The sequence below is a fragment of the Natator depressus genome, chromosome 15 (genome assembly GCF_965152275.1).
Source record: "Natator depressus isolate rNatDep1 chromosome 15, rNatDep2.hap1, whole genome shotgun sequence".
Classification (NCBI taxonomy): domain Eukaryota; kingdom Metazoa; phylum Chordata; order Testudines; family Cheloniidae; genus Natator; species Natator depressus.
This window is the reverse complement of record NC_134248.1, coordinates 21,931,222-21,946,030: the sequence shown is the minus strand read 5'-3', so window position 1 is coordinate 21,946,030 and position 14,809 is coordinate 21,931,222. Positions and strand designations below refer to the sequence as shown.

Genomic DNA, 14,809 nt, shown 5'->3' with positions numbered 1-14,809 from the left:
GGAGAATGTAATTACCCAGTATGGCATTATATTCTCATAATAGGCACCGCAATTTAATTTCACTGTAATCCTGAGGGTGTGAATTGGGCACAATACAGAGCATAACTGATTTTATAAGGTATGCATTGTATATGAGAGGCAAATTCAATCCCTAAATCTGGTTGTTACTGAGTGCTTATCTCTAGACTTGGAAGGATTCGATTTTAATCGGTAAATGTTGGTAAACAGCAATTTCACCATACACACACAAACCAATGAAAAAATATTTCCATTGATGATAATAGAAATTTACAGAGAGGCAAAGTAAGAAAAAAGCTGCTTGAGAACTTATTAGAGTATTTACTTTGTGTATTGACATTTGTGATTTTGCCGTTGTAAAGATTTAACTTTTTGAATCTCAACATCAACAGTCATTAACTAACTATGGTCATTAAGTAATTGTCTGACCCACCCCCCCCAGAATTTCTTGCAACTGTGAAAATGTAAATGGATAAAAACATAAGAAAGCTTAAAACCCGTTATGTACAACTGTGAAAATGTAAATCAATAAAAAATGCTGAAGACTACACATCTATATTATCTGTCGAAATTATCAAAAAATAAAATTTTAATTCACCGTGTGTCTGTATCTGTATATGTGTCAATAGTTGGCAGATGAGGTGCCAGTAGGTGGCGCTCGAGAATATGTGGCATCGTTCCTGGATTTAGTAGAACCCATACAACTTTCTGTGCATGGCAGTTCTTTCCATCAGCCAGAGGCATTTTTCAGGGACCGTGTTTGGAGGCAATACCCTTCTGTTTCACGTGCAATTTTGGAGTAACACTATCGACCTTTCAGAGATTCCAAGGCCAGAAGGGACCATTGTGACCATCTAGTCTGACCTCCTGTATAACACAGGCCAGAGAACTTCCCCAACAGAATTCCTTTTAGAAATCCTTTAAAACAATCTAATCTTGATTTTAAAAATGGCCAGGGACAGAAAATCCACCATGACCCTTGATAAATTGTTCCAGTGGTTAATTACCCTCACTCATAGAAATTTATGCCTTATTTCCTCCCTAGCATCACTGGGCTTTGCCAGATCAATACATGAGTAATTCAAACCACCAGCCCATCCTGAGACACATGCAAAGGACTCACCTTCGAGTTTTGGTGCACGAGGAGGCATATTGATCCCATCAACACTTATGAAAGGGCTAATTTGCCACAAGGAACTCCTGCAGAGCAGAGGGCCTGGAGAAGTTGAACATACACACATACTGCTGATCTGAACTGCCGCCAGCCTCCTCATTCACCACAGCATTTAACTGACATCTCATCCATGACCTACACAAGGAGTGAAAGTCGTTCCTAGAGTTGCTTCGTGCAGGGCTGCAGATGGAGTTAATTCTTTTTTGAAAAGTCTGCTACCCACAGAGAACTCTGAACCAAGTCTTTAGTGTCATCATCTCAGATCTTCAAGTTCACTGAGGGACTAAGGCAGCTTATTCTTACCCACTAAATATGTGGAAGCTGCTGAAGAAGAAACCTTAGAAAGGAGGGAGAGATGAAGCAAAGCAGCAGCTTACCTGATTTATAGCACAATTGAACTGTTAAGCTTGCCTGTGTTAATGCGGAAAGCCTCTAAAGCCAGACCAAACCATTCCACCCTGCCTCCCGTCTTCTCGGCTCTCTGACTTCTAAAGGCTGCTGTACCCCTAACGCCACATGAGGGCCCAACACAGCTCCCAAGGTCTTAAACTCTGACTCTTGGCTACCTCTGTTATTACTAATTTGTATTATTACAGTAGCATCTAAAAGCCCCAGCTGAAATCCGTGCCCCAGTTTGCACATTAGAGCTGGATATGGAATTTTTCCTGGGGAAAATTTGACAAAAATAAAAAAAAACCCCAATCATTTTCACCAAAACATTCACTGGGAAATTTTGATCTTTTTGGTCAAAAAATAAACCTGCCCAAATTGATTTTTTTTTTTTGGTTGAAAACCAAAATTGTTTGGCCAAAGACAGCTGAAAATCTCAACAGTAAACTGATGAACACCCTTTCCTCTTCCCCCGGTTTTTGGCTGAAATTTTTCCGGTTTCCTGTCTTCCAACAAAAAAAATCAATTTTTTTTTTTTGAGGAGAGTGGGAGCCTCCCTCAAAATAAATTGTTTTGCTGAAAATGTTCTGTAAAAAAAAAAAAAGCATTGAGAGGAAAGTGTTGAGCAGCCTAGCAGTCATGCAGAGTAAGGACAGCCCCCGCCCCAAACACGTTACAATCTTCATAGGAAAGTCAGACACAGAGATGCGGGAAAGGGGGTATTACCATCACCATGTGACAGTTGGAGAACTGAAGCACAAAGGGCTTACGCTGCTACAGCTGGGAACTGAACCTGCATCTTCCGAGTCCTGTGCATTAATCACAGGACCCTTCCTCTCCCAACAACTGCAAGATGGGATAACGCTGGTTCTTCTCCCGTTGGAGCAAAACTTCAAAGGATTTTCTTTTAGGAGACAGGAGCACAAGCAAATATGGTAGTTGTGAGCAGCTAATATTTACTTTAAATTAGCATGTGCAACTGATGTGAAGTGCTTGGTTTTCTGGCAAGTTGCTAGCAAGGCCTTTGACTTCCTGGGCAATTAGCCTTTAATGAAACGCTGATCAATGCTGTTGCAGGCATTGGCCACCAGGGGTGCTGCTCTGTTGAGCTACTTTTCTCTTCCCCTGAGAAACAGTGTAGCTCACCTGGTGATGTAGCTTGAGTCCCCCGGTCTTGGGGATCCAGTGACGAGATCCTGAACAAGCAGCTGTTCCTGAACTTCACCCACACTGCAAGGAGGATGCAGAGCCATAGCCACCCGGCACGTCCGTCAGGGAATGGAGCTATTTGTTCCTGCCCTGAGCTATTTAAAAAGAGACGTTCTCTGGATAAGCTCCATTTGAGCAGATGCTCCTGCCAAGGTGGCGTGTTGTTGTCACTGTGGTTAAGAGCGCTGCTGGGAGGATGTGAGGAGATGACTGTACAGAGTGAGGAGCCAAATAGCATAATTAATTAACAGTTATGATAATCAGGAAAGCAAAAATGATAAATAATCCCCTCTGTTTCACTCCCCCAGGCTCCTGCTGCAGCTTTGTTTGGAAATGCAAGGTGTGAAGCCAAGTGATCTTACAGCAAAGCGCACCCTGGTTCATCCTGCAAAGAGGAGCAAGAGGAACAGTGTGTGCAAGAATTCAGTTGCAACCAACAACTCTGTGGCTGCGGCAACACGTCCCCCAGTGCTGTGTACTCAGCGCTCACCTACTGCAAGGAGGCTGCTGTGGGCTTGGTCCTTAGCTACGTTAATATTATTATTCTTTGGAGCCCCTGTTATGGACCAGAACTCCATTGTGGTAGGTGCTGTACAAACACACAACAAAAAGATGGCCCTGGTATGTCCTTAAAAATGAGATTGATCTAACTATGTTGTTCAGGGCTGTGAAAGAGTGTGTGCCCTGAGTGCCATAGTTAGGATGACCTAGTGTAACACTGACAGACTCCGGTCGTCGGCGGGCGGGCTTGAACCTGGGACCTCAAGGCATGAGCATCTACTGCATGAGCTAAAAGCCACGTGGCCCTTAGCTAAGGCTGTAGCAAACTCATTACTCTCTAAGTCAGGGGTTCTCAAACTGGGGGTTGGGACCCCTCAGGGGGTCATGAGGTTATTACATGAGGGGGGTCGCAAGCTGTCAGCCTCCACCCCAAACCCCGAATTTGCCTCCAACAGTTATAATGGTGTTACATATGGAAAGAAATGTTTTTAATTTAAAAGGGGGGGGGGGCGGGTCGCACACAGAGGCTTGCTATGTGAAATGAGTCACCAGTACAAAAGTTTGAGAACCCCTGCTCTAAGGGGTCTTGGTGCCACTAGAGGGGAGAGAACACCACACCCAGGAAGTGTGTGGGTTACACTAGCTCCCAGAGAAGAAGCCCTTCTGTTGATGTAGGAAGCAGCTATATAGTGGCATGACAGTGGCACTACTGTAGCACTGGGGCAGCAGGTACAGTAGATACAGCAGGTACAGTTACATCCACTTTAAGGCCTGCTTTACACTACCAGAGTGGTGGAAAGGGGCCTTGGTGTAAATGAGACTTTGGGACTTTGAACCTTCATTTCCCACATCGCAGACAGGTGTGGGTCTCTCTCTCTCTCTCCTTCTGGTTTGGACCAGAAATTCCATCCTGTATTTGAGAAATTTTTCAGTAAACACACATTTCTCGCTCTAGTTGAAACAGAGAATTAGTGCCACTAGGGCCTGGGGTACATGGAGTATTCAGCTTTCCCCTCGCTGCTGGCTTAGCTCCACTAGTGCTAGCGACATTGATAGCAGTAGAATAGACAGGAATCAGGCATGTTTACGACCAGCTAGATCCGCTCTGAGCAGAGTTAGACGGCACAGAGTTAAAAGTGGCCAGTAGCAACGCTACACTAGTCCCCCCCATTGTTTTAGCACTGGCAGAGACATTGATGGGGGGGCTGCTAAATGATCTTAGCGTAGGTGGAGCCTACACATATAAGGAAATCTCACAAACTGCTCCAAACGCGACTTCACTGATGACTACAAGGAGCTCTGCTCTGTGTCACAGAAGCTGGTTATCCAGCTCGGATAGCCACCATTTTCTCTCAAGTGTCAATGCTTAACCCACATGACAGCGATTTGCTTTTGACAGTGACTTGCTCAGGACATGGTTCCACAGGAATGCAGTGTGGTCAGTGCTCGGCCACAGGGTAATTCATCTCACCTGTGAACTACATTTCTTGCAAGAGGCTCCTCTGGTCCGATACCAGTGGGATGGCTTTCTCTCCCCTCCACAAGTACTCCTGTTCTTTTTGCGGATACAGACTAACACGGCTGCTACTCTGAAACTTGTAAGACATATTACTCTTTGCTCAAGTCTTTCCAGATCTGGATCTAATGGACTTATTGTAGTGCTAAGTTTGGCCCATGAGGACGACCTGTACTTGACTCATTTTGCCTTGATCCTCTGAGCCCATGTTGCTCATGCGTGGAGAAGCTTTGGTAGAGCTTCAGAAAAGTGCGTATTGAGCACATGGCAAATTTTAGGGTACTGCTTTGTCTCCAGGGACTGAAACATTTCTTAATAGACTGAACACTGAACCCTCAGAGGGTGTCCACTTGTGTGCTTCAAAAATACAGGTCTTGATTTATTATGCCAATACATAGCAAGAGGCCTCATTAACCTGACCCGTATAGAGACACTCACCATGATATTCTAAGCCTACACTATGTCTAGTAATATTATCCTCCACATTTTCCCGGTATGTTTGCCCCATCTCTAGATGTGCCAAGTTACTCTTCTAAAGTTTCAGAGTAGCAGCCGTGTTAGTCTGTATCCGCAAAAAGAAAAGGAGTACTTGTGGCACCTTAGAGACTAACCAATTTATTTGAGCATGAGCTTTCGTGAGCTACAGCTCACTTCATCGGATTGTCCTCAAAGGAGTGTTTATAAATAGAAACAAGAGCCAATATCTGTAGCTCTCTTTCTGCCCACCCCAAACTGAACACTACCTCCATCTCGTGCAGCAGGCTTTCCAGGCAGAAATATACGTGAGTGTTATTTGCAAAGAGTTTCAAATCTCGAAAGGGTGACTCAGTGCAAAAGACACTTAATCATAACGTGTCGGCGTTGTTGTTTTATCTTCCCCCCCACACAAAGCACCACATTACAAAATGTAAGAGTTTGTAATTGGATTGTGCTGAGATCCTTAAATCTGCATGTTCCTTTAATCAAAGGACAGTTGTATACTTTGTTGACAGTCTCTTTTTATGGTAAATGAATGCAGAGAGAGAGGAGCTCAGAGTAGGAAAAAAGATGAAGCCCACCGAAATGCAAATTTTATTCACAGTTGGTATGTTTATAAATATATATTACATTCTTACAATCTACAATACATTCTAAATACAGATAGATTCAGTCAAGGCGTTTGTGGGTAGGATGGGGGTATTAAATTGGACAACCTAGGTTTGGTGGCTGTGAGAGACTTTGTAATCAGCTAAAGGCATGGGCTCAGTCTGGAAAACAAATGGAGATTGGGGGCCCAAACCAAACCTTAGTTTCTTGGCACTTTGCCACTGGCAATTAATCCTGGACCAAACAGATGACTCCAGTTTTAGGACAGGAGGGCACTTCAGATTCAGAGGGCAATGACTGGAATTCTACTATATATACATATAAGAGGAATGAGAAAAGACAATCATCACCACTGGGTGAAACAAATATTATTTACCAAGCTTAGCCGTTCAGCTATTAGGGTGTATAGTGCTCCTCCATGGCCTTCATGCTGCCCTATAAATATGCGCAGCAGTGGGTCTGAAGAAGCATGATCAAAATGGAAACGAACAACCTAGCCTCAAACGGGGAAGGAGAACAAAGAGCCGGTCCCTGTTGGTTTCTGAGTTCAGCACAACTTATACTTACCCAAAAGAGAGTGGCCAACTTTGGTAAATTACAACTGGTAAAGCAAGTACCAAATTAGTTCCGATGGCTCCTGTGCTTAGCAGAACGGCACTGTGGATCTCAGGGAAGGGAAAAGCCACCAAACTTCCAAAGCAAATCAATGCTAATAACTGCCCCCAGGATATCAAATGAGAGTGCTCCGGGAAAATGCTTGGGGAATACAAATTTCAACAGGAAAACCAGATAGAGTGGACTTTTTTAAAAGACCCTGGGTCTCTCAAACCTTTCCAAAGCAAACTTTCTTTTATATGAGCAGTATGTTGATTATAGATTATACCTTCTCCTATTTTACAAATTAAGAAATACTGAAAATTGGCCAGCAAAGTTTATTATCTCAGCATCTACTTAAAAAGAGAGCTTTCAGTTATATAATTGTATGTGTATCCATTCTCAGTGGTGATCATGCGGGTCTGTAAACCATCTCAGTCACTTCCCCCCATAACCTCCTAGATTCTTTGAAACTCATAACTCTGCAACTGAGGTTGCTGTGCTGCTCACACTACAGTTGTCTGTCAGCTTTAAATTAACGTTCTCAGCTGGATGTCCTCTGCTTGTGTCTTGAAAGACAAGCTTCCTTTCGTTGATCCGTTTATTCCGAGCCCGATTTTCTCTTTTAACCACAGCCTGTGATATTGAACATTAGAACTGTGTGAGCTTTGTAATATCCAAACTGTGTTGGAGTTTGTTATTTTTATTGATTTCCTGGGAAAGCTCAGAGAATGAGATCTTATTATTTTGCTAAGGTTTATTTTTCCATGTTGCCATGCATCAGAAACCACACACACATTTTGTTCCAGTCTCCAAGCCCATAGAAGACTTTAACTGTATGAGCTGTCCAGGATCTCTGCTTTCTTAGCTGGTTTTGGGTTGCTTTCTGGGGCTCCACTGAGGTATTATCCACCACTTGACTCTCATTTGCCAACACATTTTTTGCCCCAATACCCAAAATTAAAGGCAGAAAGGTGAGTGAAAACCAAAAACCAAAAAGGTCCTTAGTGTCTTGTTACGCACTCTCATGTAATCTCTCCATATAGTTTCTTAGCTCTTTGCATTCCCCAAGGTCCATATCCTGGCACACCCATTTAATATCGTCCTCACTACTCATCAGGATGGAATTGACGGTAGGGCACCCATCGTCGGAGGAGATGGTGGTAAAGGTGGTGAATTTGACTCGTTTCCGCTTGGAGGTAGGAGAGGCGGTCGGTTCACTTTTCTGTTCTTTCCCTTCAATGAATGTGGACTCTGATGACCTGAAGACCTGGCCGTTAATGTTCTTTTGGGCATTTGTGCTGAGGAGATATTTGCTCTCCTCAAAGTCCACCCCTCTGTCAATGGCAGTGATGCACTCATCTTGTTGGGACGAGAAGTTAATGTGATTCTCCAGAAGCTCTGTCCTGTTGCTCAACCCAACCCAGTCGTGAGAGTGGCTCATGCCTTCCGGCTCTTCAAAGGGGACCTGCTTGTGCCTGTACTTCAAAGCAAAGGTAACGCAGTTGATAAGGAAGACGAGGATTGCCAGGCAGAAGACTCCCAACAAAGCATACATTCCTATCTCCAGATCACTGAGCCCTCTGGGTGTCTGCACAAGGTCATTCTCTTCCAAGTCCCCATTGCTTCTTGGCAAGTCCACCTGTGCAGGGAAACTGGTGAAGTCTATTGGAATGTTCTGCAGATGGCTGTCATCATCCAGAAGGCTTTCTCTGTCCTCTTTTTTACTTAAAATAGACCTGTCGGTGGTAGTTCCTTTGCCTTCCATTTGGCCCACTGAGGAGCTGCTGTAATACTGCCCATCTGGCCTAACTCTGTCCTGCAAGGTGTTTTTTTGACGGCGGTCACTTGCATGATTTTCCAGGTGGACACCAGCCCCGCTTTGCTTGCTGTCGCTAACATTAGGGTTGGCATCACTCTGTCCGAACTTGACTTTAATGCTCCCGCTCCCAACAGCCAGGATGCTCTTCCTTTTGGATTTCTGGCATGGTTCACTGATCACCATCTCCACCTTCACCAGTGTCCCCTGGCCTTCCATCTCAGCAGCGATCACAGGCCACTTGAATTTAGGGTCATGGTGAATGGAGACCACCTTTTCATCTAGAGATGTAGCCATCAAGGAGAAGTCTTTGACATCATAAATATCCAGGGGCATGACGGATCCATCACTGAACTGGACCCAGCAGCTGATGGCCGCTTCCTGTAATATACGAAACAAACACACACACGTGCACACAGAATAATCAGCAAAGGAAACATACTGTCTCCCCACCAATCCCCTCTTCCCCACAAACTATTTATAAGCAGGACAGAAATAAGGCTGAGCAAGAAAATTAATTCCTCACTAAGACATATAAAAAATACTAGTTTTAAACACGCATTGGTAATAAGCTTTGTTTTCCCTGGAAGTGCTAAAAGGGAACGGTGTCCTCTGAGATCCGTGGAGTCTACTTCAGCACGATAATAAATTGCACGTCAAAAGGCATTACCGGCTACTGACTTCATTTACTGCAGTTATATATTTAAATGGAAAAATATGTATTAGATTATTTCTGAACTGCTTAAGATACAAAGTCTCCTCTTGTTATACGTAACATATGTTAAAAGCACCTAATCTAGCAAATAAAGCAACAGTGGCTCTGGGTCTTTGAGCTTCATTTTTGCCTTACAGCATAAAAATGTTTTTGCACAAGCTGGGTCAGTGGGGGTTGTTGTTGGTTAAGCAAAACGCTCAAGATAAATGTCAAGCAAGGCAACACTCTCCTTCGTTTAAAATGATGATGTCCTGATTTCACATCCTCTAAAGTCAACAGACACATTGCTACTGAATTCAACAGGGGCAGGGTTGAGCCCCAGTTCTGCGTCTTACACAGACAATAGATTTTCACACGTATCTAGTGATTTTGGGACCCTTCGTTTTTGGTTGCCAACTTGAGACACCTTTAAAGGGGGGTCTCATCTTCAGCGGGCAGTTGCTCAGCACTTCCCGAAAATCAGGCTCTTTAAGGTGTCTCAAGTTGGCAACCAAAAGTAGAAACGCTCAAAATTGTTAGTAACTTCTAAAAAGCTTGGCCGGCACATGCACACACCCACTCCAGATACTCAATTGGTGTAAATCAGTATAGCTCCATTGGGAGTCCATTTCCACCATCTGCCTATTATATATGTATTTAAAGAGTAGATGATGGACCTGGAGGATAAAACAAAACAACAGGCTGGTTTTACATCCCAACTTAATGCACATGTGGAGAGGAAACCTTTTTCTTTGTTTTTTAAAATCATGGTGTGCCAGTGGTTCACCCATACAGGTCACAGGAGATAACAGCCTACACTGTAATAGGATTCTCTGCTGTTTTAACTAAGGGTCTGATTCTGAAGTCCTTACTCAGGCAAAACTCCCAGCATCTTCAATGGGAGCTTTGCCTGTGTCTTTATTTCAGGACCCGGCCCTAAGACTTTGCTGGCTCTGTCATAAATCCTGGCTGTGTGTTTATTAATCTTCAGATGTTTCTTGAAGGCCACATGGAATTTATGGCATCAGCTCTCATCCTCCCTCTGTGCTGCTTAAACCAGCATAATCACTTAATAATTTCACATTGCCCTCCTTACTGGGAACGTGCTTTGAAATATAATGTGCTAAGCAATGGGAGTAATCGGGCGCCGATCAAAACTCGTACAGCCCTGCCAGGGTGAATGTTTTCATTTCTGGTTTATTGCATTTTCGTCAGCATTCCGAGGGTGCCACTGCACCCAGAAGAGGGATTCAAACAGACTTGATTTCTTGGAACTGAAATGTCAGAGTGGTGTAGCATGCTGGGGCTAAATGCCATCAGACCCAGCTTCTGAGCTGGTTTCAAGGTAGTGTGGTTAGCTCCACATGTCAGCAATGGGTTAGCTCATTGGCTCTATTTCTAGCTGCGTGACATCATCTTCTTAGCTCTTGGAAGTCTATGGGAACCTGATTTATATTGCGCTAAAAAGACAGCAGCCCCATGTTACTTCTCATCCGCCAGCTCGAGGACAAGGCCCTGCGATGAATTAGAGTCTCTCACCAGTTGGCCAGAACTCAAATGTATTTACCCTTGTCATTTACCTTTAAAGCACAAAATGTGTTTAAACATAAAGGGCCCAATTCGTCCTGTGTCACTCCATGGTCTTCCCTGGTGTAAACCCACTGATGACTTTGGGATAAAAAAATAAGTAATTTCAAATGCAGACTAAAGCGTAAGAAAGAACAAAGATCAACCAGTCACTGATGGCAAATTTGTTAAATGATCCAGTGTTTTAGACGCAATGAGCTGTGTGAATGCGGACAGCGCAGGGCTGCTGCGTGCCAATGCATGAGTAGACCATGTGATTCAAGCACTCAGGTCCCCAACAAAGCAGTTTTAAAGTAAGGGTGCGAGAGAAAGCAGCACACTGACTGAGCAACACACTGGATCGGAGTTTGAGTCTGGCATTCCTGGGACCAGCAAGAGTTCACAGCTCAGACAGGAGGAAATATCTGGTGTTGCTCTTACGGGAACGCTCAAGCAAATGCCGGAACAAAGCTGATGGACCCTGGTGGGAGCACTACCCAACTGTCCTCATCAGAAACAGAAGCTTTTGAAGGGATGGGGAAGAGCAGAAGGGAAGTGAGAAACCTTGTGGGCCCTGACAAAGGAGACAAGGGGTGACTGAAAAATCAGTCCTTGCTTAAGAAACCTCCATAACATGGGTCAGTAAGAACAGCAGGTTCTCAGGGGCATTTGAAATACTCATAACAAGTAACTAAAGATGGAGGAGTCTGGCATTATAGCAAGACCAACCCCATCTGTTAGCAGTTTATAGCACAAGAGACCCTGCTCTGTTCTCATTTGCACCAGTGTCAATCTGGAATAATTCCGCCTACACCGGCAATTACTCCAGTATGAATGAGAGAAACTGGACCACAATACTTTACTGTGGGGAAATACAGAGCTCTTTCCTTTTTTATCTCCAGACCGGTGCATACATAGATGTCTGCCCTGGCCGGAGCTTGAGGGATGGTGTGTTAATTTGCATGGAATAAATGGGGCCAGAGAGCCCAACAGTGGGATGGGCGGGTTACGTTCATTTATTTATGGCATGTGATTGGGTCGTCTATGGGGCTTTGTGTTATTTATGGGCTGTGAACTGAAGAGACGGAGAGGGTTTGTTTGTTGGCGCTTGGGATTTTTGTTTTACAGACATATTGCCTTTTTTTTATGGGAACGTTGTTTTTCTATTAAGGCGCCTGGTGACCTTCAGCTGTAGGTGCCTATAAACTACAATGTTTTGCTAGAATATTATTAACAAAAGGCCACCTGATCCCATCAGCTTAGCTGGCGGAAAATGCTGAGTAGATCGGGGCTCAGAAGTGGCATCCTGTCAGGGCACAGCACACGCGCCGGGTCCTTGTACCTGCTTTGGTGACTGAAGAAGGTCCTGTGCGACTGCTGTAGCAAAGATGGCCTTATTGCTCCCTGGGCTGAGCTGCAGGGAGAGCGACAATCCAGTTACCAGCTGGACTCCGAGGTCTGTTATGGTCACCTTCTCGTCCAGAACGGTCACGGTCTTCTCAGCCAAGATGGCGTCCGAAAGAGGGGACAGTATCTGAAAAGAGAAAGCACTATTCGTGCTGGATGTTTTTGTGGAGCGCCCAGCACAACGGCATCCCCAATGGGCCCTCCGGTGCTACTGCAAATAAATAATCAATTGTACTATTAAGTAGTGCACACATTTAATATCAAGGCTATCTCTATACATTTATAATAAAGGATAGGTTAATAAATGGTGAATCAATTGTCATAAACTGATATAGAGTCCAACAAGTAAATAGGCTGCTTACGAACATATACGACAGGGGTGGCCAACCCGTGGCTCCGGAGCCACATGCGGCTCTTCAGAAGTTAATATGCGGCTCCTCGTACAGGCACCGACTCCGGGGCTGGAGCTACAGGCGCCAACTTTCCAATGTGCCCGGGGGGGTGCTCACTGCTCAACCCCTGGCTCTGCCACAGGCCCTGCCCCCACTCCACCCTTTCCCACCCCCTCCCTTGAGTCTGCAGTGCCCTCGCTCCTCCCACCTCCCCCTCCAAGCCTCCTGCACACCACGAAACAGGTGATTGGGAGGTGCGGGGAGGGAAGAGGAGGTGCTGATTGGCGGGGCTGCCGGTGGGCTGGAGGCGCTGGGAGCGGGGAGGTGGAGGAGCTGATGGGGCTGCTGATGTATTACTGTGGCTCTTTGGCAATGTACATTGGTAAATTCTGGCTCCTTCTCAGGCTCAGGTTCGCCATCCCTGATATACAACGCCTTTTCTAATGCGCTTGTAACTGCTATTCACATCTGTAACATGCTTAGAACATCTATTAATCATTTATTAATAAAGTTGGGTGATATTTTTTCAGCAAGTAGTAAATTCACTTAAAAATGCACATTTTGGGTCACCGAAATTATTTGTGAATTCAGGTCAAACTCAGTGAATAGTTTCGGCCAGCAAAAATATTTTTTGCCCCGGAAATGACAAAACGTTTTGTTTCGACATTTTCAAAACAAACCATTTGGAATCTCATTTCCAAATGACGTTTGCAATGTTTCGTTCAACTAAATGCATTCTGGGGGTTTGGTTTCTGTGATAAAAACAGTTTCAGTTACAAAGTAATCGATTTGGTTTCCAGATTTTTCAGTTCAGCCACCATGCTGAAAAATCGATTGTTCACTCAACTCTCTTTATTAACCCTTTCTACGTTCATTATAAATGTAACTGTAATGTTATGTGCAATTTAAGTGGTAATAATTTAAAAAGTATGGGTGGGAGGGGTAGAGGTAGAAAAACCTTTTACTAAGAGTCTAAATATCACAACACAATTTGTAGACAATTTGTAGAATGAGTTTCATTCCAAATTCTTGCCCTGGGGAACTAAAGGATAAGATCACACTGCAGAAGACTGTTGTGATAATGGGAGGGAAACATACAAAGGAGGCTCGTTATGATTAAAAGGGATCTCAGTACACTGAAAGGAGAAGTTGCCAGACAGACACCACTAACCGCAGACTTGCATTTAGAAGGGGGCTTAGTTTAGCGATGCTTGTGTGGTGGGCTACACTTTGCCAAACAGGTTCTTTAAACCTACCAGGCTATCAGTTTCTTTCCCTTTGAAATCCCTTTTCAGAGTCACTCAAGATATTTATGTGCACTTGTAGTGAGCACGGCAAGTCCCAGAGCCTTGGAGGCCCTACAAAAAAGACCTTTTTATTGAGGCTCCCTGGCATAGCAGCTCCAGAAGCCCACTTCCCCAGGCCTGACAATCAGTGCGGTCAACACGTGCAGATGCAGATATCTAAGGGGCTGTCCTGAAAGTCTGGAGTCACGACCATACCTGAAGATGAGGGGATTATCTCCCTTTTAGCCCCAGTGCCTGCTGATAGGTTGTCTAGTTGGGAGTACGTATAGGAGATTTATCCTTTCAGTTCTGGGACCTCACTTCCCCATCCAGTGAATAGGTTACCAGAACAGGTGCTAGCAGAGCTAGCTTCTGTTTTTTTGGCTCCGCCATTAACTCTCTGTGTGACCTTGGGTAAGTCATTTAACTGCCCTATGCCTCAGTCTCACCATCTGTAAAATGGAGTTAATGGTCCAAATTCTCGGCTAGTGTTAATTGGCATAGGTCCACTGAAGTCAATGGAGCCACACCAATTTACACCAACAGAGAATTTGGCCTCATGACACTTATTCTCATCCTTTCTAAAGCACCTAGAGACGCTTGGCTGGAAAATACTATCTGAGCACTGATTGCTATTATTGCTTTGAGGGTGTCCCTGTCCCTGTAACGTTTATATCCTGTAACACAACTTGAATTTAAATAATTTCAATCCCAGGCTTTCATATTTTCTGTCCTGATTCTTCAACCTGCCCTAGTTAATATAAGTTTTAGTGCCTTGCTTTGTCAATTTAGGCCCTGACAATATTAAGTTATTTCACCAGCAGCCTCCCTTGTGATATCTGCAGTTGTGGATCTGGTATCAAAAAAGTATTAGTCAAATATAGGCAGAAACGGATTCTGATGTTACATGCACTGGGGAAAAATTACTGAAGCCCGCAACCCACATGCTTCAGGGCATAGGCTGATCAATAGCTGGGAAGAGAAAGTAGCCTGTCCCATCCCCCCACCCAGTAGAGTATTGCACCAGTGAGTCTATTATGTAGGTTTTTACACTTTCTGCCAAAACATATGGTCTTTGCTTCTGTTGCCGAAGGGACATTGTGCTAGATGCGTGATCAACGGTCAATGGCTGCATTCCTGTGTGTTAAAATGTTAGT

General features: G+C 44.4%; 1 protein-coding gene across 1 annotated transcript in view; it reads right to left on the bottom strand.

Annotated features, from left to right (window-relative positions):
* Positions 1 to 5,934: 5,934 nt before the first annotated feature.
* Positions 5,935 to 14,809, bottom strand: part of TMEM132D (transmembrane protein 132D) — a 398,801-nt gene continuing 389,926 nt past the window's right edge. Inside the window, exons 8-9 of the mRNA XM_074972451.1 lie at positions 11,910 to 12,101; positions 5,935 to 8,688 (exon numbers count right to left, since the gene is read on the bottom strand). Of these exons, the coding sequence (XP_074828552.1) occupies positions 7,504 to 8,688; positions 11,910 to 12,101 (1,377 nt within the window). The 3' untranslated portion in view covers positions 5,935 to 7,503. The remainder of the gene's footprint in view (positions 8,689 to 11,909; positions 12,102 to 14,809) is intronic.